General features: G+C 41.2%; 1 protein-coding gene across 2 annotated transcripts in view; it reads left to right on the top strand.

Moving 5' to 3' along the window:
- Nucleotides 1–26900, top strand: part of ZNRF2 (zinc and ring finger 2) — an 83130-nt gene that overhangs the window by 51183 nt on the left and 5047 nt on the right. For both annotated transcript variants that reach the window (XM_075558223.1, XM_075558221.1), the window contains exon 3: nucleotides 23508–23613. In XM_075558223.1, coding sequence (XP_075414338.1) covers nucleotides 23508–23613 — 106 coding nt within the window. The remainder of the gene's footprint in view (nucleotides 1–23507; nucleotides 23614–26900) is intronic.

Genomic DNA, 26900 nt, shown 5'->3' with positions numbered 1-26900 from the left:
ACCAAGGGTGTGAGGGGCGATGCTGGGAGAGTGGAGGTTGAGTGGGTTGGAAAGGGGGAACTGATTACAAGGATCCACATGTGACCTCCTCCCTGGGAGATGAACAGCAGAGAAGGGTGGGGGGTGAGGGAGACTCCGGATAGGGCAAGATATGACAAAATAACAATGTGTAAATTACCAAGGGCACATGAGGGAGGGGGAAGCAGGGAGGGAGGGGGAAAAAAAAGAGGACCTGATGCAAAGGGCTTAAGTGGAGAGCAAATGCTTTGAAAATGATTGGGGCAGGGAATGTGCAGATATGCTTTATTACAATTGATGTATGTATATGTATGGATTGTGATAAGAGTTGTATGAGCCCCTAATAAAATGTTCTTTTTTAAAAAGAGGTCTTATTTGAATCCCTAAAACCTGATTTCAGAGTGCAAGTGTAGTGGACAAATTGAGCCTTTAACTTGTGTTAATACTCAAACAAGAGACTCCTTTTCAACATAAAGCTCATTGTTTCTTTTTATGACCTTTCCTAGGGGAGGTAGGTAGATCTGAAATGTTTAAATTCATTAATGCCTATACGCATTCAGTTAAGCAAGGAGAATCCTTGGGCTTGTTTTTCAGTCTGAATACACTTACAGGCAAAGTCTAAAACAAAGGTGTTACAGAAATGTGTGTGTGAGCTGGCGATTTGGGGTTTCAGATAGAGTCTCACAGTGAGAGTATTAGAAATGTTGGTTTGGTGTCTAGACTAGCCCACAGCTTTGTTCTTGGGTCAAGATTGCGCTATGGCTGCACTAGTGCTACTAGCTTCCTGGAGAGCATGTCCCAGTGTCTGAAGAAGGAATGTGGCTGCTGGCTGGAAACTCTCAGGATGCAGCCCCTGCCCCAGCAGAAGATGAGGTGGCAGGCCCAAGGCAGTCCCAGAGTATGCATGGCGTGGGTGGCAGTGTCAGCTGCAGGTGGTATTTTGGCAGATGCCAAGGAGAGTGTTCACGTATACAGATGGCTACCTCTTTTGTGTACTTTTTCCCTCTTGCACGTGCCTCATTGCCAAGTTAACAAACCTGGTGATTGGTTTGTTTTGTGAACTGAATAAATTCACTCTTCGTGCCTCTGTTTCTCATCCTCTAAAATGCTTGAGAACAAACCAGAATAACGAATTAAGTGCTGATAGCAAGGAAAGCATGCACTTTCTACCCCCAAGGTGATTTGTCTGGCCCGCCAGGTGTGGATCCCATTTTAAGTGGAAAATTGTGCCTTCTGCATTTCTTTTGTTTGTTTGTTTATAATTTTTTCTCTCCATACTTTAATCTTTCTGAATCTATGATGCTTTCTGAGGTGGGGTATGTCTCAGGGTTGAAGTTAAAGGAAATTAAAAAAAGAAACCACCATGTGCCAGCCACCAAACAGATAATTGACAACAAGTTAGTTATTCCCTGGGAGCGCTTAATGGTTAATGTGCTCAGCTGATAATCCAGAGTTTAGCGGTTGGAGTCTACCCAGAGACACCTTGTAATAAAGGTCTGGGAGTCTGTCACTGAGAGATGAGCTGCTGAGAATTCTGTGAAGTACAGTTCTAGTCTGACATAGACTGGCTTCCATGAGTGAAACTGATCGGCTGGGCAGGCCGCATTCATGGTTGAGCATATGTGGACTTGACTTTCTGCGCAAGTCTTGTCGTCTGGCTTGCCAGCAAATCACTGATTTGCAGCAGTGGCTTCTGGTAGCTGAGTTTTCATTTCTGTGGACCTCCCCAAGTGGTGTTTGAAATGATTTCATGAGGGTGACGTTACAGAGGAGCTTTGAAATGAAAGTTGTTTTTCATACTGCAGATTAACTGTTGCCCGTGTAGTGGAGTTAAAAGCTGTAGAAAGTGCTACATCTCTTATACTGTATTACAGAAATTACAGGGCAGATGATATTCCTGGAGAGCTTGGCAGAAGCAAAAACAAAACTTGTCTAAAATCCACATGGTATTCCTATGGAAAAACAAAACCTCTAGTAAAGGTGAAATCATGATTTAAAATATTTCAATATATAAGGAGTGAGTACCAGTGAATGGGCCTGGAATTACCACACTGGGATTGTAAAAGTGTGACCATTGCTGTATGTTCAAATCATGACAACTGTCATAGAAAACAAGGAAAAATAAGACCCTGAGCACATTTGAAAAAGACTTGAGCCAAACTTTTTAGACACTAGTCAGTCATTAGAGTTAAAAGTCTCACTGGATAGGAGAGAGATTAAGCAACAGTGTAGATAGACCCGGAGAGATTATTGGTACGTATGTAATGCATTCAATGAATCAAAGGCCATGAGAGAGTGTAACCACTCGGGGTGGAAAGGAGAGAGTAGATGATGGGGAAAATATGGAAGAGAGGTACAGAAAGTGGATTTTGGACAAGAATATCCACCGCCATCCCTATCATCATCTTAGAGAAAGAGGTACAAGTAGAGAGAGGCAATTACTCAAGGTAAATGACAATTTTTAAAAATTATTAATCATTTTATTGGGCATTCTTACAGCTCTTAAAACAATCCATACATCAATTGGATCAAACACATTTGTACCTATGTTGCCATCATTTTCAAAACATTTTCTTTCTGCTTGAGCCCTTGAGACAATTTCTTATAGAATTTCGGAGAGAGAAATTCCCAGGTTGAAGGAACATGATTGTGAGCCGCCTAAGTAAAACGAATCTGTACTGTGACTCCAGCAATATGGAAGACTAGGAAGACACAGTATGTAGAGCTTGTCAACAAAGACAAGAGACACCAAGAAAAACGAACGGGTCCAGGTGAATGGTCCTGGAATTCTTGAGCATCAAAGGAAGTGATAGAGCCATGGATTGAATAGCCACTGGGAGGAGCAAGTGGAAGAAAGTGGCCTTAGCCTGAGAGGAGATGAAGTGGATATGTGAATCGTCAGCTGGCCTGAGGCATTGCAGGCCTCGTGACTCACGAGCAACTTAAATGAAGACCTTGCTGCCATTGATTTGATGCCAACTCAGAGAGACCCTATAGGAAGGACAAGGTAGAACTGCTCCTTAGGAGTTTGTAGGAGTAGAAAGAGTACCCCGCCTACTCCCTTTCTCCCTTGGAGCTACTGGTCCTTTCAAACAACAGCCGACACCTAACTACTTTGCCACCAGGGCTCCTTAGATTAAGATAGCATCTCGATCATCAGCCCCCTTTGCCGCATCAGACCAGGCACCCACACTGGTGACTGACGACCTGAAAAGCGTGGTCCTCCCCTGTTCCCACACCCTAATCATTATCAGAAGTATCCCATCCGAACCCACCCAGCAATGGGTGACACTTGGATTTTCTTAAGTAGTATTCTCTCTCTCTAGGTTCCAGTGTTCATTTGCAATGGCTACACAGAACTCACAGGCTACATTCATGATTCAAGGCTTTATGAAGGAAGTTAACAGGTTGTCTAATACAAGTGAGAAATGCTCAGATAGAGTTGTTCATCAGGACACATTATAAAGTTCTTTTAGGGCTGATGATAGATGTCCAAAGGGCTTGGCACTCCTCTGTAAGCCTCAACCCAAAGTCATCCAGCTCAGGCCCTGGAGGACAGACAGCAAAACCTAGCTTCCCTGCCTTGAAGTGCTCTTAGGCACCCCACTGCAGTAAGCCTCAGGCCAAAGGCATTCAGCGCCCCTTGTGATTCAGCAAGCCCAACTTCCCCAATTAAGTGCCCAGAAACTTTCTAATCTGCAAGCCAGCCTCCAGAAAAAAAGCACCCCTCCCATCACTCTGTGTCGAGTTCTAACTCCTGCTTCTGCTTCTGCTGCTGCCACTCTGATGTCACAGTGGTCTTCTGGGCCCAGGAGGTTCACTGCACAGGGATCTCTGGTACAGAGGACTCGCTCCACTCCTGGCTTTTGGTGTAGTATTAAGACCCTCTTCCTGTTTCTCTGAGGGCTCGTTGTGCAGCAGGATGGCATTCCAGGCAATCCTGTTCACAATGATTCACAGTTGAATTTTATCAGTGTCTTCCTCACCCAGGAGTGAGAGAACTTTAGCTACAAGAGCCGCATTAAATAATTCACTCCCTCTGTACACTCCACCCCGACCGACCTCCACACAAGCCCTGCTTTCCCTGGGGAAAATTGCTCTCTTGTGGGTTGGACTGTGGGAGCCCCACCCCCACATCTGGAGATACATAACTGTCACTTTATCAGACCAGTGGAACACACAGTGGCAATAGAAGTGCCCATTGGGAAGCCTGCAACCAGCCACCTTGCCCCTAGCTGCCCCGTGGGCCTAAAAGGGTTCCTTCTGGGAACAGGTACCGCAGCCACCCTCTGAACCTGCACAGACGGCGACTTTGTCAGGTGCCTCCCCACAGACACCATCCAGGGCCCGGCATCCCACTCTCATCCTCCCCTCCCCGCGCCAGGATTGCGTACTCTTCAAATGCAACAGTGAAATTGGGAAATTTTCCCATAAATAGAAATAGAGGCACTTGGTCATTTCAGTCTTAAAAGAAATACTAAAGAAAGTCCTTTAGACAGAGAACCAACAGTGGCAGCCAGCCACCTGAAGTCAACATGACTGCACCCTGCTGAACTCAACCCAGATAAAGTAAAATCAACTCAAAGCTTTAAAAGACAAAATAAAACTTACCTAGAGACCCCATAACAAAAAGAGAAAAGTGGTAAAGTTACCAGAAAATGCCTTCTAACCCCGTACCACTTGTGTTAACATTTCTAAAATGCTTTTAATTCTGTGAAATTTGGAGTGTGTTTACTTTATAAAGACAATGGATGGGAAACAGAAAAGAAACTCTATCTTGTTTATAAGTTTACAGTCTCACTCAGTTATCAAAATTTTAAGCCTCTTTTGTCTGACACTAATTGGAATGTCCCCCCCCTTCTGCTAACACTTAGCTGTCTAAAAGTAACTCCAGTTTGCACTGAACGTGCCACAAAGCACAGCAGCTGGGGACTCAGACCTTGAATTCACATGGCTAAATTCAAATCCCTGTTTAGTCACGTAATAGCTATTTAATCTTGGTCTTAGTTTGTTTCTTCTGTAACAATAGTACTCTTAAATAGTACCCATAGTACCTGTCTCCAGGTATTATTGTGAGAATCCAAACTCTTTTAAACAAGCAACATTTGAAGTTAATAGTAAGAAACCCCCGTCTTTGACTATGAGAGAAACATATAGTAAGTGTTATGTTATGGAACATAACAATTTATCTAGAATTATTTTGATATTTTACTTAAGAAGACCATAATTGTTTTAATACTAAACTAGAGTCAAAAAATTAATGTATGCTCACCTTTCACTTTTATGTTAATTTTATGCTTTTTTTTTTTTAGTTTAAAAGAGAAATGAGAGGATAAAGAAATAAAAGAGGCCCTAGAAGACTTGGAATTAAGAGACCTAAGTGAAACAATGCTTAGCTATCCTCAAAGGGTGTGTGTGTGTATGTGTGTGTGTGTGTGTGTGTGTGTGTGTGTGTGTGTGTGTGTGTCCGTCCGTCCGTCCCAGTTGTAGCTCTCATTTTAATTGAGGTGCTCTATGGATAAATTCGTTGTTTTAGAAGCCATAATACAAATGTTAATAACTACATTTTACTAATGTATCTCAATTTTTGTTTCCTGTATTAAAAAGCAGATATAGCCTACATGTCAATAGTTTCCCTTTCACTCTTTATGTATGTACACAGCAAGAAATGAATCTGTCTTAATTTAGTCTCAGTTTAGGCCTTGGAAGGGTTAATAAAGCTTGGAGAGAAAGTGAAGACAAGCTTGGGAATATCTCATCCAAGCAGGAATAGCCGGGAGCAAGGGAGAAATGATAACAGAAAGAAATCAAGGTGGAAAGGAAGTAATTGGAATGTAGAGGGAAGAGTCATGGGTGACTGAGGGAGGGTAGGGGGTCAGAGATGATAAGAGAATACAGCACCTTTGCCCGAAACACTATGGAGTAGATATTGTGATGATGATGTTTGAATTGTCATTTTAGGATATGGAAAGGAATGCTGAATAGGACCTCTAAGTAAAAATAGTAATCCAGTTCAGTAACCATTTATTATACAAATTATACAATGTGCCCCCCCCCCCCAATCCCTTTCTATCTCCTTTAACTTGATTATCCATAACCTTTGCCCCGAATTTGCTTCAGAGATGGTCCTGCCAGTCACTGGGTCTTTGGTTTAGGAGCGACAATGTTAATATGTTACAAAGGTAGGTCTGCTTTTTCTTAACCTCATAACACTGTAGCTCAGTAACAAACTGTATTGACTGGCTTCTCTACAGAAGCAAATCTGCTAATACATAGAGTGGGGGGAAGAAATTTGCATCAAGAAATTGGCTAATGCAATTACAGAAGCAGTGAAGTCCAATCTGGTTCATGTCCTAAGGTCAGATATTAAGCTGGAAGCTTCTCTTGACTCAGGTAGGTAACTATGGGGGTTCTGATAAGCCAGGAACCAGAAATACGAAAACTGGTAGATGCAAATATGGGTTAATCCAGGATCAGTCGGTCAGTTTTGTGGCTTCAGAGTTCAATGAACCCAATGTAAGCCAGTCAGTCGGTTGGTCACATGGCAGGCCATTGATGGCTCCCAGGGTTAGCAGATAGTATGGCTCAAGTCCAAAGAACAGGAAGTTGATGGGTCAGATGCAGGATCCTGCCCAGCACAAAGACAACAATCTTTCCCATAGTATCTACTTTTATAGTCCACGCCCCTGAGGAAACAACCTTTCCATTGCATCCAGACTGTGACTTGATTAAAAAGGTTCCACACACCCCACCCCCAGTCTTGCCACAACTGCTTGGCTGCTCACTCAGCAGAGCCCATTGTGGAGTTGATTACATTGTTAGGTCCCACTATGGGGATTACTAGGTCAAACCATTGAGAATCCTGGCCAAGCCAAGGTGATGCAAAGCCTAACCATTACAATAACAAATGATCTTAAAAATTCTAAAGATCTCACTCTTTTGCCATCTAAGTGTTGATAATGCACCTATGATTTGTTTGATTTAATCCTTTTTCCACCAGACTGTTTTTGAGATAGTGGGTCTTAATCCTCCCCCTTGTTACGTGTACCTCCTTGTATTGTACTTCCTAACATGCACTTCAATTTCTAGACCCTTCCTTGTAATGCATTTGCTATGAGGGACCTTCCTATCACTGAAAAATCTTTGGCATTCAGCACCTGATCTTGGTTTGTTAATACTGCTCTCCAGGAAAAGAAACTGGGGCCCCTTAGAAGCACATCTATTTCTTGATCTGATACAAGGAAAGTTAAGATGGGCCTGGAGCACCTTGTGGTGTCGGCAAGCCAAGGAAGTGTTCAAAAACAAGGACGAGGGTGTCAAAGCGTGCCAGGGTTGCCTGTAAGAGCTCTCAATTACTGAAGCAGAAACAATGTGAACAGAGTTAATATAGCATGCTTGGCATTGGGTTGTAATGTAAGTATACCTGAGTGTCCATACTGATAAAAATAATTGGATGAATGCATGGTTGAGTAAATAAATAATTACTATAAAGGAGTGAATGCTTAACCGTAGGACCTAATCTAAAGAGTAAACCAGATATTTCTTTGAAGCCTTTTTTTTTTTAAAGATTTCTATTTGTTGACATGTAAAATAATTCCCTTGAATTTTTCTAATGGGCCATACATGCTCCCTAAGCACACCCAAAACCATTGCCGTTGAGTCAACTGCTAACTCATAGTGGCCCTAGATAGGGTTCCTGAGACCACCCATCTTTACAGGAGCAAGCACCCTCGTCTTTGGTAGGATTGAACTGCCACCCTTTGTGTTTGGCAGCCGAGAACCTAACCCAAGTACACACTGAAATATACTATGCCACATGCATCATTTGGAATGGAAATTGCTCTTACAAACCCGAGCAGCAAGCAGACTTAATCATTTTCACTTCTATGTATTCATCCCATCATTAAATCATCCACTGACTTCCCTGTGGTTTGAAAAAAAAAAGGGCTTTCAGGATGGAATTAAGGAAGTTTTGCATTGTGTCACTTACTCTCAAAGTATTATTACTATCTTAGATTTTCAGTCTTTCTACCAGGGACTAGGACTTGTTGCTACATGTATTTGAAATTGTAGAAAATGTACATATTTAATGGTAAATCTGTTGAGCTTTGTAAATGCCTTAGTTTTGTTACCGTCATGAGTGACATTGGATTTTAAAAATGTGGGAAAAATGAAGCATAAGTGAATCTCTGAATTTTCTAGATCTATAACTATTATCTGCAAATGAATCTAGTTTCTCAAATGTGTATGCCCATGTTTTGCTTTTCTGTCTACTGCTGTAATGGCTTTGTGGTTAAAAGCCATCTAGCTTGGTAGTGCTAATAAGGGTTCCTTGTTAGTGCAGCGGTTCTCAACCTGTGGGCCGTGACCCCATTGAGGGGGGGTCGAATGACCCTTTCACAGGGGTCGCCCGATTCATAACAGTAGCAAAATGACAGTGATGAAGTAGCAACAAAAATAGTTTTATGGTTGGGGGTCACCACCACATGAGGAACTGTATTAAAGGGTGGAGGCATTAGGAAGGTGGAGAAGCGGTGCTCCACAGCTCCAGCTGCTGTTCTGAGTTTGAGTAAGTCATTTTTCTTATATGTATATAATTGTTTCTTTGTCTCTTTTACAAAAAGGAAAACAAGCTTAATTTTATTAAGTGTCTTCTCTTATTTATTTATAAGAAGCCCTGGTGGGGTAGTAGTTATGCATTGGGCTGCTAACTGCAAGGTCAGCAGTTTAGAACCAACAGCAGCTCCCAGAGAGAAAGAGGGGGCTTTCTACTCCCCGGGGGTACACAGTTACCGTCTCTGAAAACTCCTAGGGCAGTTCTACCCTGTCTTTTAGGGCCTCAACGAGTCATCACTGACCCAATCAATGGCAGTGAGTTTGGTTTTGATTTTTGTTTGTTTGTTGGTCTATTGTTAGAATTTCTGGTGTTCTAGTTGGATGGTATTGATTTATAATATTAGGGAATGTAACTCTACTGAACCTTGGTGATGCAATGGTTAAAGTGCTCAACCAGTAACTAGAAGGTCAGCAGTTTGAACTTGCAGACTGCTCCGAAGGAGATAGGTGTGGCATTCTGCTGCCATAAAGATGACCGTTGCCTCTGAAACCCTGTCCTTAGGATCACATTGAGTCATAATAGACTCAACAGCAGTTGGCTTACTATTCCAGCCACTGTCTATCCAGCAGTACTCTTAAAGTATTGAATGAGACCAACGGTATCAAAATGAAGAATAGCTGACCTCCATGGGTGTAGTTGTCAGTGGGTAAAGCAAATAGCTAGAGAGTATCATAGTAATGAATGGTGTGATAGACATAAATGTGAGGTGTTGTAAGGGCAGAAACCTAGTTGATTCTAATTCAGAGTGACTCTACCATAGGGTAATCGAGCCTTGATTTCTTTTTTTTTTTTGAGCCTGTGAATTTTTACAGGAACAAAGTCTCATCTTTCTCACTCAGAGTGGCCCGTGGTACAAACTGCAGACTTGTGCAGTTAACACAAACGGGGACTCCATGGAAGCGTAGAAGAGGGTCATGGAATTCAGACTAGCCAAAAGAGCAGTGAGCTTCTAAGTCATTAAGGAAACCTAGCTCATAGCTGAAGGGGGTGTGCGGGGTCAGCTTGGGAGTGGTATTCCTGAAGCAGAAAGCTAGAATATACAAAGATAGCAGAAAAGCCCAGCACTCTTGGAGAATTCCTCTACGGAGAGATGAGTATTGTTATATTCCAGTAACTAGGTTCTGACTCTTAGCAGGCAGATGCAGCACTACGTGGTCTTGCACCATCCTCACAATTGTTACTGTGCTTGAGCTCATTGTTGCAGCCACTGCATCAGTCCATCTCCATGGGGATTTTCGTGTATTGTGGCAATCCCTGTTGGAACTTATTATTGTTGCAACCACTAACCATTGTCAGTCTATCTTGTTTGGGGTTTTCATGTACTTCACTGCTTTACCAAGCGTGATGTTCCTCTCCAGAGACTGGTCTCTGCACAACTCCTCTAGAGTACGTGAGACAAGTCTTCCCCTTCCTCACTGCCAAGAGACTTTCTGGCTTTTGCTTCTTCCAAGATAAATTTGTTTTTTGTTCTTGCAGTTACTGGTATATTTTACTATTCTTCACTAATACCTTAATCCAAAGGCATCAATTCTGCTTTGTCTTTCTTATTAATGGTTCTATTTTCATATTAGCCCATTAAAAATATCATGGCTCGAGTCATAAACACATTAATTTCCCAAGTGACATGGACCTTTTTCCATAGAAGATAAAGAAATAGTAAGCACATGAAAAGACACAACATTATTAGCCAGTCAAACCAGAAACCAAACCCTCAAATGGGGAGTTGATTTTAAATCATAGTAACTCCTACATAGAACTGTCCCAAAGGGTTTCCAAGGTCGTCAATGTTTTCAGAAGCAGACTGCCACATCTGTCTCCTGCAGAGTGGCTGGTGAGTTCACACTGCAGGACTTGAGGTTTGTGGCTGAGTGCTTAACCACTGCACCCTGAGGGCTCACTCCTTCACTGGCTATTATGGAAATAACAGTGACCAGTGCAAGTGGCAGTGAGATCTCTCACCCTACTTGCCACCCTCTCTTTTTCCATTTCTTATTCTTGGGCCTTAGTATGCAAAGCAATGACATTTTCTCTGACCATGAGGAAACCCCGTTCCATAGGTCCTCTGTGGTGGTGATTATTGTTGCCTTTAAAGATATTTTTTTTATAACTTGGGGTGTTATCTTTTGGTGAAAAGGTCTCTGAGAGTGTGTTTAAATTTCCAGAAGTCAAGAGCTTTCTTTCTCTGGTTTTGGGATTTCCCTTTTCATTTCACTGCGCTGTAAACAGAAGGTTTTTTTTCTATACTATTTAGTTTTTGCTTGCTGAGATTTATAAGATTTTCTTTGGTGTGATGCATGGTCTATTTTTGACAAATGTGTACTTGATCTAATATGGACTGTGTGGTGATTTAAAATCTATTACCTAATTTTTTCTTTGCTTTATTAATATTGGTGCTATATTATTTGGGTGTGAATATGCATAATGATTGTAATTTAGTTGCAGACTGCATTGTGTAGCATTAAAAATGTTCTGTGTCTCCTTTAATGTTTTTGGTTCTTTGTCAACCTTTTCTGGAACAACTGTTGTAACTTGTTTTCGTTTAGTTTGTATTTTGCCTGATACATGTTTTTCTCTTCCTTTTATTTCTTCTTCTCTGTGCACTTTTATTTCAAGTATGCTTCTGGTGTGCCGTGCAGATTAGATTGGGGTCCAATCTTATCACTGTCTTTCTTCATTGGGTTGGTTTGTTTGGCCCACTTATATTTACTAATGTTTAGATTTTTTAAAAATATGTTTAGTTTTAGTTCATCATTATATTGTAATTTGAATTTTCATAGCTTTTAAGAAGTGTTTCACAAAGTGGCCTATTTTTCTTCTGTGTGTTCCTTCCTTTGATTAGGAAAATGTTTGTTTTCATTTATAACTTTCATAATTAATAACTGTTGTCATTAAATGCTGTCAGGCTGGTCCCTGGCTCATGGTGCCCCTTCCCACCCCATGTGTTACACAGAGCAACTGCTCCAGGGGGTTTCCTGGCTGTCGTCGTTACAGAAGCAGCCACACTTACTGCTGCTTCCCCATAAAAATTGCCGCCTTGCTGCGTAGGAAGCCTGATGAGGCAGCTTTTCTGTGTCCTGCAGGATGGTGTTTGTCAACATCTACAGCAGCACACACTAGTGGGAAACAGTCATTACAGGCACAGTTATTCAGGTCCTTCTTCAACACAGCCCAGCCACTGGGTGACTTCAGACATCCACCTCTTAGGTTAGTCACAAACTGCTCGCATCACCCAGGCTTCTCCAAGAATAACCATAGGTGTAGTACATTTAAATCTCATATTGCTTAGACACTTTTCTGCTTATTTCAAAAACCAGGCATGGCATTGGTCGGTACCTCCTTTCCCCCCTCCTGTGTTTACTCTGGATGCCATCTTCATTAACTGCATGATCTTCATGTGTACTTTCATGCCTTTCTAGTTCCATTATTTTGCTTTGCCAGCTTTAAATGAAAATTTTTGACACCCATCTATTAAAGAAAATAGCTGAACTTATGCTACTTTCTATATTAATCCCTTCTCCTCCACCTCTCTTCACTTAGTATATGATTTATACGTCATCGAAACACAACTTTTATTTCTGGTTTTGTCTTCATTCTTACAGTCCAATGCACTTCTCACTGTCAGCACTTTCACTTTTTCTTAATGTTCTTCCTAGGTTAAGGAAAGTTCATCCTCATATAAACACTTAAAAAAAAAAAAGGAGGATTAATGGGGCGGGGAGAGGAGCATTCTAGTTGTATTTATCCAAGACAGATGCCTGTGGTATATTTATTTCAATCTTCCCTCCTTATATCTTGATGTTGCTTAGTGGTCCAGTTGTGCAGATTTATGTTGCAGTGTAATCCCCATCAGTTTTGATCTTCATCACAAAGTGCCTCCAAGTGCTTCAAGCCCTCTCTGCTTTCAGCAAGCAAGAGTGTGTCATCTGCATACTTTGTGACCCTGGGTGGGTTCAACCTGCCAGCCTTTGAGTTCGCAGTCAAGAAATGAACTGTTCCACCACATGCTCCTTCAGTTTGTAGCAAGATGAAAAAGAGCTCGCTGACCTGATGCTAGCGTTACTTAGTTACTAATGCCCTGCCCACGGGCCTTTCCAGGTATTGGGATTTCACTCCGCTTTATTATCTCAGGAATGAGAACTTTGGCCACCATACCTGTAATATTTTAATCCATGCATACTAATCAGCATGTAAAGTTTGTCATTTGTTGACAAACTTGGCTTATATTCAGTGTTTCCTGGTTAAATAACTGATATGTGTCTCCTGGATTAAAAAAGGGCCGTACATTTAAATGTACACAGATACACACAAACGTGTGTGTGTGTGTGTTTCTGAGTTCAGCTGAGTCATTAAGACTGCAAACAATCAAAGTGCCCAAGTACTGAAACACATATCAAACCTCCCAATGGTTTGTTCTTCACCTTCCATGCCCCCTGCCTTCCTGCTTTTTTAAAAAAATAATTTTATTTGGGGCCGTTTTTTTCCTTTCTTGTACTCATTGTTATTAGCTCCCCATTTCCCCCCAACTTCCCCTGCCGTATCCCCAAGAAACCATTAGTCCAGTTGCTTTCTGTATAGATTTACCTATCCTGGCTCTCATATACAGAAAAACATACACACAAAACTAGCAACAATGACAAAGTCAAACAGGGAAAAACATCAATCTAAAAGAAGGCAGAAAATGTTAAAAATTAGAAAAATTTTAAAATGGGTCAAAAAGGAGATGGAATGATAAGGTGTTAAATTTTAACTCCCTCTGCAATCATCCACTTGGAGGGGATTCGCCAGAGGCTTGATCCCTGTATTTCTCCTTCACTTTTTTTTTAAATGTGAAAATGGGCCAAAAGGAAGTTCAGATGAGAATACATGGTACATTTTACCCTAACCACATCTGCCACAATTAACTTTATTTACAGTGCTCTCTGTTAACAGGGCCTGTTCACACCCCAGGTCTCTGGTCAGAGGGGACTCACCAGAGCTTCAAAATACATGTGGACCCTGCAGGTGGATTTCGGGCTCTACCTTGGTTTTTTAATACAGTTTGCAAAAGTATGGCTCACAGCTGTGCCCTCTGCCCCTCTAGTAGGACGGCCTGCACCAGGTTGTCTCAGTTGCCTGTTAAGCCCTCAACCAAGGCCAGATGTCAGTAGGCATTTATTGTCACAGCTGTGGGGTTCTTGTTCCTAAAAGATAAAAGAAGGTGAGCTACTGTTAGAATATTATCTGAGAACATCCTCTTGAGACATTTGAGCTTGTGATTCTTGGACAACATTTTATCAGTTGATCTGCTAATTATCTCACAACTCCCAAGAGGATGTGAAAAAGACAGTGTAATAGCATTAAAGATGATGTGACCTGATGGTCTTGCATTTTATTTGAAGGAATAAAATTTAAAGAGGTTTGTGAATTGCTCAAAAGTTCCAGCCTGTTCTCTTACCTTGAGACTACCTTTCATTTGCATTATCTCATTAGCTCTTCCCAACAACCCTACGAGACCAGTCAAGCGGGTTTCATCATTACCACTGTAGATCGCAGAAAACAAACACCAAGGAAGAGCCCTTTCTTGCCAACAACCTCTTAGCCAGTATTCTGCACATACCTGTCCCGTCCCAGCTACTGTGCTCCCTAGGTACAACTGTCTCATCGCCGTGACTACCCTATGAGTTAGGGATTATTATCCTCGCTCTATCACTAAATAACTTGAAGTTGGAATTTGAACTTGGGACTGTCTGTAAATTACACGTCTGCTACATCTTACTATCCAGATCGCTTGAATCCCTTTTAGCATTCTACAGTACAATTGAATAAACTGATCTACTTTTTAAAAAGTCTACAGTAAACTAAACTTGAAAACCAGAGAGGGATGTTCTCTTAGGTGTTTTTGTACATTTCTCTCTGCAGCCCAAAACTTACAGTTAGTTCAAAGTGCGATTTATTTTATTTGTATATGCATATGTTCAAGTATTTCCAAACCCCCCCTCTCTTTTTTTTCCCCTTGTTAACCTGGTCAATTGATTTAGGAAAAATATTTTACTAAGGTTTGACACATCAATTATTTTTGAGTTTTCATTTATTCATGGTAGGGAATGGCAAAGGAAAGTTATCTTAGTTTGAAGGTTAGGGAGTAATTTAATAATACGCACCATTTCTTAAGTGACTCGTGATTGCTTGCAGCTCATTAGGCACCTTCTTTTACAAAAAACTTAAGCCTGAGCTAGCTTCTCTTTTTTTTTTTTCTGAGCTAGCTTCTTGAAAGCCAAACAGAACCAAAACCAGAAAGCCAAACAGAACCATACTTATAGACCTAGCCCTTCCCCCAAGAGCTAGGTCTATAAGTATGACTTTAGTGTATTTTTAGGTGTTTTTTAGCTTTCTGAATTTATAGTTTGTGTTTCATTTTATGTTAAAATGTGTATCCGTTGTCACTTTCCAAAATTGATCCCAGGAGTACAAATTTAAAGAAGGGGCCTCTGAAGGATTTACAGGAGCTATCAACTCTTGAAAAATCAGTTTTAGTATTCAATTAAGCAAAGAACCATGTTTTTGTTTAAATGATTCTGAGTTCCACTTGAAAGAAAGCTCTGGTGCAGTAGTTGTTGGTCCCATCTAGACAGAGGATGCCAGTAATTCCTAGTTGAATCATCGTGTTCTGGAAAGAGCAAAAAACTGGCCTTCACTAAGCATGTTACCTTTTGTAGACAGATTAGCAGTGGTTACTATGTTTTTATTGATTTGTTTGTCCTACAATGAAAATGGCAGCTCCCCTCAAATACAGCCTCTCATTGCTTTTAGGATATTTGTATAAAGCAGCTCATGGATCTAGAGTCTGGAATGTTAATGTTGACTTCTTTTAAGCCTGCTCAGCAGAGATAAACTTATTATCTGAAAGTATTTATTAATAAACCTTGTGAGCCCCAACTTTTCCTTCTTTGGGTCATTGCTTCTTACTAATGTGGTAATTTTTTTTTTAATTCTTGATTTTTCTAGGGATTATTTCACATTTCAGCTGCTTTTGTTTTCTGCTGCTCTCATTGAGGTTTCAAGAACAAAAATAAGTCTTCAGGTAAACATGCCTGATCCATAAAGTGCTTGGCATTGTATTCTCTGCTGAAAAGACTGTACTACCTATTGGGATGCTTGACCTAAAAATAAAGTTGTCATGATGGTAAAATTTTCGCATGGAGTTTTCTTGGCTGCCTTTTCATAAATTTGGTCTTTTTTGTTTTCTTTCAGCAGAATTTTGGCTGTCTGCTACTCTCTCCCCCCCCCCCCCATTTGTTTGTTTGTTTTTGCTTTTTAAAATATATGCTGTCTTGATCTGTGGTAATTACATGGACATGAGCTTGGACCTGCTAAATATTTACTTTTGCATATCTGGCTGCTTTTGGGTTCTAAGTAATCTCTTTGGACAATGCAAATTTAAGAGCCTGAGAGGCATACATGAAATATCAATTATAGAAGTTTATCATTTATAACCTGTACGTTTATTAGCTTCTAGATTGCTTAAAGTTTTATATTTCACGAAAATTAAATAAAATTCAGTTTGAAGTTGCCTTTGCCAGGTTTGACATTCCAAAAGCCATCTGTGGCAAATGGCTGCCCTTCTGAGCAGCACTTTTCCGACTGTGGCAGCGCACTGCTGGTCAAGGCTGCTCAACACTCACTATAAGCCATTTAGTGTAAGCGCACCCCTGATCCGCCAGCTTTTATAAAGGTTTGATTAACACAGAGGACAAAGCAGGGGTGATCAGTCTTGAGAATACTAATTCTAAATCACGTAGCCACATCCAGCCTCAGTATTTGAGCTGATAGTGCCCCAAATGGTTTTATTTGCTTCAGTGTTTATGCTTCTTCAAAGTGAAAGGGATTCTTTAATGCAAATTATTGAAAGAGTACAAAGGCCGGGGACTCAGGCAGTCTACATTTAAAGTCCGGACTCCAGGCCTCACTTATTTTTAACTTTAGGTAAGTTGCTTAACTCTTAGAGCCTTCAAGTTCTTCTCTGTAAACATGAGCTAGCTAGCTCCAGAAGCACTCACAAAGTGACCGTTGTTGATAACACCCCCCCCCCCAAGTGGACTGAAGCTGGCATTAAGTGAGAACGGGTCTCTAGAATGGCTGGGTCAGAAGTATACTGTAGCTGGTGATGGGCCATACGGTTTTTGATGACTTTGGGTCAGTTTGAAACTATTGGGATATGGGAATATGGAGAAAGGAAGATTTTGGAGGCAGGTGGTAGGGAACAATGTCTGTAAAGTACTTCTTGAAAATGACAAAATATCAACTAATAGTTTGCCAATAATGCAGACCTTCTAAATTTTTTAAACACAAATTTAAACATTTTTATCTCTGATGACCTACTGAGTACCATTATTAAATTAATATCAAAAGAAGAGGAAACTCAATGGTGGACTAAATAAATTGTGTTTACAGAAAAGGGAGTGGGAAATTCAGGTGAGGTTTGCAACTTACAGTCCTAATGCTCTTTCTACGGTAGCCTTGCAGCATCTCCCTGATAGCAGTCCTGTGGCTGAAGCTGGCTTGTGTTTCAGAATCTTGACTGGTGGGGTGGGTGGGTGTATGTGGGAGGGAGTGGGGTGTGGTATTGCTCATTGCTTTTTCTGTGTTGAGACAGAAGAATCCCCAACTGATTTCATTGTCCGCCCTCATTTTAAAAAGCTGCCAGTCTTTTCTTCTTCTTTTCCTCTCTGCTCAGAAGCTCTAACTTGATATGACTAAGAGCAGGAATTAGACTGAGAAGGAATACACTGCTTTAACTGGGACTGGTCCCGATGTTTGTGCACTGCCACCCTAATTTCTTGGTTGTAATAGTGCTGTGTCTCCTACGATCCCTGCAGGTGGGAAGGAGAATTCATACTAATCCACGGCTAGGCTTCTCCTCTGCTTCTCTGATAGCAATTTCGGCTAGTTCGTAATTTATCCCAAAGGGACTCCTGTCCTAAAATACTGACTCAGTGCTTGTGGGTGGTGTCCTCATAAATGTTTTTAACTAGTTTAAGATTTTTTAAAAGTCTTGCCCCAGTTGCCTTGAAGGTATTCCTCTGTCTTGGATATTAAATGGTGTTAGGCCCTACCTAATACTGAATGTATCATGTTTCTAACAACTTTTTATATAGTTGTGACACTTAGTTCCGTCTTGAAATCAGAAGCTCAAAATGTCCTTTGAATGAAAGAACATCATGGTAGCAGGATGGGAGAAGGGAGTACCCTTGCCCCCAGATAAGCCAAGACAATCAAATCGCATGGTAAAGTGTGTGAAACTGAAAGACATTTTCAGACCGAGAGGCAGATTCTATTGGAATCGAGACCTTAAAGGGAGATGGTTACGTGTTTTCTGTTTGATATCGGATCTTGGGGTCCTGGAATGAGCAGACTGCCCTTTCTAACTCTCGAAGTAGTGCAATGTGCTTGAGCGGTGGGTGACTTCAGGGTTAGCTGTGTTCAGATTAGGGGAGGTAGTTGTCATCAGTGGCCGTGTACAGTGACTGGATGCTGTGTATTGTGATTTGGATGTTATGTGATTTGGATGTTATTGCCCAAGGTGATTTGGATGTGATTTGGATGTTACTGCCCAAGGTGAACTTTTCTTGATAAAAACAGTCAGTCTCAGTAGCTTGTGATTAATTAAATTGATTGACTTCATTAATATCCCACAACTCCCAGTTCACTGCCATCAAGTCAGTGCCAACTCATCATGACCGTGTAGGACAGGGCAGAACTTCCCCTGTGAGTTTCCTACCCTGCAACTCTACGGGGGTCGAAAGCCACTAGCGGTGTCAGTCTGCTGACCTGTCGGAGAGCGGCCAGTGTGTAACAAACTACTGCCCCACCAAGATTCTGGTAGAAAAACAAAGTCTAATACTAAAAGCCCCAACCCCCCCCCCCCCAGCTGTAATATACATATTGGGTCTGCCTTTGTTTTTCTTGGCACTAGAGTAAAATCAAGGTAAAAGTATCTCAAAAGATTGCAATCATAGGTATCTGATCAACACAAGAACAGTATAAAACATGTTATCTTGCTGTTGGCGATACATTGAGAATCCTGCACTCAGGGGGGGGTTTCTGCTTGCTTCCATTTGGTGGTCAGAATCTGGCATAGAGGTGTGTATGGTGGTACCTTTCTTTATTTTTTAAAAAGCTTGTTTTGTCTCTATTGATTTCCTAATTCATGATAAATGACATTTGATGGTCCATTTAGACTTAAATCTAGATATGCTTTTATTTATTTTTTTCTTTAAAGTACTTTAAAATTTATTCATTTTGTATAGTTATATTTTTCTTTTGATATTTTAATATTACTTAATAACCTTTCTTTTTTTTAATTTTTTTACATTTTATTAGGGGCTCATACAACTCTTATCACAATCCATACATATACATATACATACATCAATTGTATAAAGCACATCCGTACATTCTTTGCCCTAATCATTTTCTTTTTTTTATTATATTTATTTATTTATTTTTAATCTTTTTATTGGGGCTCATAAGGCTCTTATCACAATCTGTACATACATCAAATGAGCACAGCACCCTTATACATTCGTTGTACTCGTCACTCTCATAATTCACCTTCCACTTGGGTTCCTGGAATCAGCTCGGTTTCCCTTTTTTTTCCCCCATCCCCCTCCCTCCCCGATCCCACCCCTGGTCCCTTGATAGTTTATAAATAATTATTATATCTTATCTTACTCTCCCCGGCGTCTCCCCTCACCCGCCTCCCCCTTGCCAATCTCCCAGAGAGGAGGTTACACATAGATCTCCGAGATCGGTTCTCCCTTTCTACATGCCCTTCCCTCCTGGTGTCGCCACTCCCACAACTGGTGTTGAAGGGTTCATCTGTCCTAGATTACCTGTGCCTCCAGATCCCCACTGCACCGCTGTACATCCTCTGGTACAACCAGGTCCGCAAGGCAAGGTAGGATTGGAGTCATGATGATTGGGAGGGGAGGAAGCGTTCAGGAACTAGAGGAAGGTTTTGAGTTTCATTGTTGTTACACTGAACCCTGAGTGGTCCATCTCCTCCTCACTACCCCTCTGGAAGGGATGTTCAGCTCTCTACAGGTGGGCATTGGGTCCCCATCACACACTCCCCCTCTTTCACGGTGATGTGATTCTCACCACCACCCCGCCTTTGATGTTGGAAACCTGGTCTCCTCTGTCCTTCATGGTCACCTATGTTGGTGTGCTGCTTCCGTGTGGGCTCGGTTGCTTCTGGGCTAGATGGCCGCTTGTTTGCTTCAAGCCTTTAAGTCCCCAGACGCTATATCTCTCAGTAGCCGGGCACCATCCGCCTTCTTCACCACACTTGCTTATGCACACTTTCGTCTTCAGCCATTATGTGAGGAAGGTGATCACACAATGATTGTTTTTGTTCCTTTGTATCTGCTACATGGTCCATTCAACACCTTGTATTCGCTTAGGCCGTGTGCTTCTTCTCTGTGGGCTTTGTTGCTTCTGAGCTAGATGGCCGCTTATTTGCCTTCAAGCCTTTAAGACCCCAGACGCTATACCTTTTTTTGATAGCCGGGCACCATCAGCTTTCTTCACCACATTTGCTTACACACACGGCTGTCTTCAGTGATCATGTCAGGAAGATGGGTATCCTGCAATGGCTGCTTAGCAGGGCGAGGTGCTATTGTATTGGGGGATTATGCTTGAGGAGGCCCAATGTCCATCTGCTACCCTACTACTGAACCTATAAATATATGCATATAAATCTATTGCCCCCATAATCATAAATATATTTACATATGTACATGTCTGTATTTAGGCTTCTCTGTATGCACTTTGCCTCCTACTCCTTTCCTCTATTTCCTTTCGCTTTCCTCCCGACCCATGACCATGTTTGGCCTTCATTCTGGATTCAGTAGTTCCTCTCAGTTACCTTGCTCTTGGTCACTCCCTTCCAGTCCTCCCCTCCCCTCCCACCTCTGGTTTTGAACCATTCGCTGTTCCCTTGTTCCTGTGTTGGGCGACACCACCTCCCTTCCCCTACCTCCCACGCTCTCATGTCCCTCCAGGACCGTTGGTCCTGTTGTTTTCTTCTCTCATTATTTGTCCAGCCTATCTTGTCTAGGTGGACCTGCTGACATAGTAATATGTGCATACAAATGGATATGACTTTGACTGCACCCAAGTGGCCCATAAGAACATGGCTTTGACAGAAGCAACATCGACACGCTGATAAGCAGAAAAGCCACTAACATACAAAATTTACAAGGTAGAAAACAAAACAAATTAAATAGATATGCTTTTAATGTATCCCAAAAGATCGAGAAATGCGATAGATACATCTTCTCACCCATCAGCCCTGAGAGAAACGTTTTTCCCCCACACACCTTAGCAAATCTGAAAATGACATTTGTCATAAAATTAGTGTTGCATCATGACTCAATGGGAGCTATTTTTTAAAAACTTGGTAGTATAGTAAACTAATGAGTGTCTAATAATCACTGATCTTTTGATAAACAATCGTAGTTGACTAGTTGACGTTTGTTGAGGAATATTCCTGTAGTTCATTGTTGTACTGTGGCTTGTCTTTGTGTGATGGAAAATACACACTACGACTTGGAATTGTGGCCTTTACCAAGACGCTTGAGCGCTTCCTTCAGCTCCTCTGTGTTCCCATTGTCGGCGGCCTCCTAGTGGAGGTGCCTTACGACCACCTGGCTTCCACTCCGAGATGAGTGCTTGTCGTGCGTCCAGTCCAGAGTGAGGGTGGGAAACTGGAGACCAAGAGAAGAGGTGGGGGGAAGAAGGGACCCCTAAGGTTAAGGGAAGAAAGAGGGGGGAAGGAAATTTAGGGAGAGGATAAACTGTTTTTCCACTTACCTATCGTCTTTGTTCATCCAGAAATCTTTTCCTGCTTAACTCAGTGATGGTAATATAGTATTAGTCTGTATATCTTCAGTGTTTAGCTAGAATCACTCCTACCATGTCCTCTCGATTCCACAGACATAAACCCTTCTTCCTGAGGCCTCTCCTCCTGCTCTTTTCAGGAGAAGTTGCCAGGCCCTGTAGCTTCACCAGCTGCTGGCACCTCAACATCTACAAACCAAAAAAGGAACTGGTCTGTAGTGTGTGTTCCCTTTGAGTATGCGATCTTAAAGTAAATAGCTAAAGGGGGAACTAGTTGCAAAGAATGTATGTAATTGATTTTTGTGTTGTTTTTAAGGACAAAAGGAATAGCAGGCAAATTGTTCATTTTTTTAAAAAAGGTCCATAACTTTTGTCTCTTTCCAGCCTTTGCATCAAAATAGTGCATAGTCTTCCCTCTTTAACTCATCTGTGTTTGCATTTCTGAAAGCAGTGATTTATTTGTTGGACAGAGTAATACTCATGCTCCTGCTCTGGCTTTCTACCCTCTAAGCTCATTGACCATGAGTGAGTGCTCTGGAGCAGTTTGTTTGTCCTCTAGCGACACCATGCTCTTCTTGCTCTGCATTTAAGAAAGCGTCACAAAGCATATCTGGTGAGCACACCCCACTTCACACCAGATTCTTTTAAAAATTAAACTCAATTTGTGCTTTACTAAGGAAATTATCCCAGAAGTATTAAAGATAATCCAGAAACTTCAAATAACTTGCAGGACCTTCTGGAAGCCACTCTGATTGCTATCTGAAATGGGCTTGGCATGGTCATGGGTAAAGGTTATGAAAAACTGCTGCTGCCCCCAGTGACTGAAACCCTCAACTTTCCAAAAAGTCTCTTTTTAAATCTGCGGAAAAGCCTGGCACTGACTTTGTCTTGTGTTGGTAGGAAGTTTGTTTGGTAAGTGAGATAGTTTATTGTGCCATCCTGGCCGATAAACACAAGTGGGATTAATTGAAGGGCGGAGAGATAAATGGCTCGGTGAGCCTTGCCTTTCTTGTCTCTCACTCTTTGATCATAGGACTAGTGTGCTTGTTCTGTGCCTCAATTTAAACGGTACACTACCTGTGGGACGCCTAGCCTGTGGACTGTGTTGCTGTAAGTTGAGGTCACTTTAAGACCACACTATTGGAATTTACATCTCTGGAGCTGGGGACTGACAGTTGGTGACCTGGCTGACAGTTGGTGACCTGCCTTGCTGTTTGCGCCTGTGCTGGAATAGCCTAGCTCTCTCTATATATATATATAGAGGACTACCCGACGGCCCTCAAGACTTGAAGGACTGCTAGTGTCTCACAATTCTCTCACGGGAGTGAGTTGCACTGAGCCATTTGTACTGCTTTATAATTTAACCATTCATTTCTTGTATTATATATCTATCTGTGTATAATTTAACAGTTCATTTCTCGTGTTATATATCTATCTTTGTAAACATATACGTGTGTGTGTGTGTGTGTGTGTGTATATATATAATAATTCTCAGCAATCTGGTTTTATCGCTCTAGAGAACCCTGTCTAATACAGTAAGTGCCCTAGTGGGCACTGCAATGACCCCAAGGGCCTGCAAAACAGATGCCTGCATGTTGCCCTGATGATGGGCTTTTGGGAAACCTATACCCTGACTCATCTTTTTAAATTACTTGAGTACCAGATTAATACTGAATTCTAGAAATGAGAAAATATGTTCTAATACATTCCAAATACTGACTTGTAGTTAAAGAGCAAAGACCCATGGCAGTTAGAGGATGCTATACTGTTCTTGCCGAAATGTAAGCTCCTGCTTCTAAGTAAACATCTATCTTTCCTTGGACAGTATGTGAAACATGAGTCCGGAGTTGGGTTTATTTACTTCTGAGAAAACATGCCAAGTAAAGTGGATCAATACCTTTTAAAAATTGGTTTTCTTAAATCTTTCCCCCTTCCCCCTCTCCTTATTTGGTAGATAATCACACTGTCCTGGATTTGTCTTCTCTCTCCTCAGAGGATGTCCTGTGTAAAGATGCTGGGGAATGTGCAATATGCCTTGAAGAACTGCAGCAGGGGGATACGATAGCACGGCTGCCTTGTCTATGCATATATCATAAAGGGTAAGTTAATCTCGATGTTAACCAACCTGATACTCGTATAAAAGATTGTGCTTCCAGTTACAAACATTTTCCTTTAGGTTGAAAGTTTCCTTACCTAGCTGTCAGGTGTCTTTCTTCTTTTTTTTTTTTTTTTGGTAAATGCCCACTTTTCCCTGTTAAAACTGGAAGTTGTGCCCTTATCTGTTTGTAGCCTCATAGCTGCTTTTTGTTAAGCATTTTCTGTGACGCAGGCATGGCCCATATCGTCTTAAGTAGATCCTCTCAGGGAGGCAGCATGAGCATTTGATTTGACATGTTGAAGGCCTTTTTTCCTACATTCCACATGACAAGTGGCTGAGCTGAGATTTTGGCTAAGTCTATGTAACTCTTCAACCCCTTTGATTTGTCTTCTTGCTTTTGGAGACACGCTAGAACATTTTTATGTAACTAACACCAAAGTAACGAGAAAAGAATAGTTACAGCTTCTAAGTCAGTAAAAAGGAGTAAGCATACGGTTGGTTTTTATTTCAAGGCAGGAGGGAGGGGAAGCTTAGAGAAAGAAAAGTAAGAAGGTAGCACAAAACGGGGCAAAATTACCATATATACTTGAATATAAGCCGACCTGACTATCAGGCACGGCACCCAATATTACCACAAAAACTGCACTAAAAATATGCTGGAAAAATTCAGCTTATACTCAAGTATATACGGTAAATCAAATCTATCAGTAAGTAAAAAGATAACAAATCTAATAGAACACACCAAATGCAAACGACTGTTAACAAGCAACAAAAATTAATACCAAGGGAAAGAAATGTCTTAGCCCTCCCGCTGCCCTTCTCTCTCAAAAAAGACCCCATAAGACTTTGTTTTTAATGACAAAGAATGACACTATATAATGATAGAAAATAAAATTCATCAGGAAGCTATGATTGTATACTAATATCTAGTAGCGTGGTGTCTGTACAAATAAGATGCAAGTAGAGTTACCAGAAGAGGTGGACACATCCATCATCACCAGGAGGAAAGTTTGATCTCTGCCTTTTCAGCATATATGGAAATCTTAAAAGATTTGAACACCCACTGTGCCATCTTAAATCAAATCTTCGCAAACTACATAGAAGTGTACCACACAGAGCATGTTGTCTGGCTCCGTTTAGGCATCTTCATCGTAACTTGTGGATTAAAGAAGCTCTCTAGAACCTTGAAAACCTGGGCACTGAATAGTAATGGAAATATCTACCTATCCAAACCCTGTGAGATACACCTAGAGTGGCCCTTGGAAGGAAATTTATAACCTAAAACGTTAGCATTGAATGGAAAGGCTGAAAATGACTAAGCCAAACTTCTCACTTCGTGTATTAAGAAAAACAGCATAATAAACACCAAGCAAGGACTCAGAAGAAAGGAAATAAAGACTGGAGCAGAAAATTCAAACAAACAAAGGACAGTAGAAATCAACAAAGCCCCACGTTGATTCTTTGAAAGGACTAATAAAAAAACATACTGAAGGCAAGATTGCTTTTAGCAAACAATAAGCTGTGTACCCGGAAAGACAAAGGACGCAGGACCTCCGAATTCTGTGGACATTTGTATTCTTTATCATTAAAAACCGTACAATAGGCAATACTCTTGAGATGTCATTTAAGTATTACTGATTGAAAAAGAAATTGGAAATCTGCACTGGTTACGAACCACAAAGTCAGCAGTTTGAAAACACCAGCCTTGGGAGAAAGACAGCTTTCTGTGCTTACCAAAAGCGAAAGTCAGGAAAGCCCACAGAATCCGTTCTGCCCAGTCTTACAGAGTCACTGTAAGTCAGAATCAACTGAACATTAGTGGGTTTTGGAGACAGCTAACTTTGCACAGCAGTAAACACAATAAGCCTCCAAGCACACAGGCCTTCAGAGACAGTTTTGAGAGCTAGGAACACCATACAATCATAAATGCTCTCAAACAATAGAAAAGAGGGATGCTACACGAGTTTTATGATTGATACCAATCACATTTGATACCACAATTCAAGGAGAGTAAAGAAGGAAGTCTGAAGTCATTCTCATTTGGGAACATAGGTGCAACTATCCAAAAATAGTAGCATCCAGATCAAACAGTGTACGTGTGGAAAAGAACACCTTGTGAACAAGTGCAACTTACGCTAGGCATGCAACGATGAAAGACTGAGAAAATGTATGTGCTCAAGTCACTGTCCTAGTAAATCGAAGGAGAAATAAATGTGAATGGTTGCAGTAAAATTTTATACTTGTATATTAATGATTTTTAAACCAGAGTCATGAGTTATATAAATTACTAAATTGATAAGCATTCAGTAGGATTTCCAGATATGAAGTGAATGCGCAGATTAGATACAGTCTATATCCCAGTAAGGAAAAGAAGAAAGTATTCACTATCTTTATAACAGCCACAGAAACAAGATCTATATTGTATGTAAGGAATAAGTCTTACGAGAGCACATGCAAGGCTTCTCTTGGGAGCAGAGTTGTAAATGTTATTATTAAAAGATACTGCACCAAAGCCCCCAGCTGTCAAGCTGATTCCAACTGACAGGCAGCCTCAGGGGATTTCCAACACAGAAGATCTTTGCCGAAGTAGACAGCCTCGTCTTTCTGTGAACTGACTGACTGGTGGGTTTGAACCATTGACCTTGAAGTAAGCAGCCCAACTCACAGCACCAACAGGCTTTCTTAACAGATAGTATGGAGAGATCTAAAATAAATACAGAGGTATACCAGTTAGTGACTTGGAAAATATCACTTAGCCTCAAACTCATCTATAGAGTTAATACTATTCCAGTATCTTTTTTCATGTAACTTATTGAGGACCCTTGGTAGCGTAGTTAGTTATGTGTTGGGCCGTGGACCCCACGGTCAAAACCAGCAGCCGCTCAGCCAAAGATAGGACATTTTCTACCCCTCTATAGATTTATAGCCTCAGAAACCCATAGGGGGCAGTTCTGCTCTATCCTGTAGGGTCTCAGTGAGTCAGAATTGAGTTGTGAGGACTTGGAAAGTTTGTTTTTAAATGCATATGGACCAAAGCAGGAAGATCCAAGAATAGTGAAGACATACTCTTGAATAAAACACCATGTTGAAGGGACTTCCCTCTCTGCAAAGACATCTCTAGATGGTTTCAGTTATAAAGACATCGTGGAAGTGACCCAGGATAAGCCCCTGGGACAGAACAGAATCCATAATGGTCCTGTGTGTGTATAGACTCTGAGCCAAGACTCTCTTCATTGAAATGCTAGCTCCTTGCTAATTTACTGGATGACCTTCGTCAAGTTTCTTCTT

This window comes from Tenrec ecaudatus, chromosome 9 (genome assembly GCF_050624435.1).
Source record: "Tenrec ecaudatus isolate mTenEca1 chromosome 9, mTenEca1.hap1, whole genome shotgun sequence".
NCBI lineage: Eukaryota > Metazoa > Chordata > Mammalia > Afrosoricida > Tenrecidae > Tenrec > Tenrec ecaudatus.
Note: the sequence above shows the minus strand (reverse complement) of the source record. Positions and strands in the feature narration are given on the sequence as shown.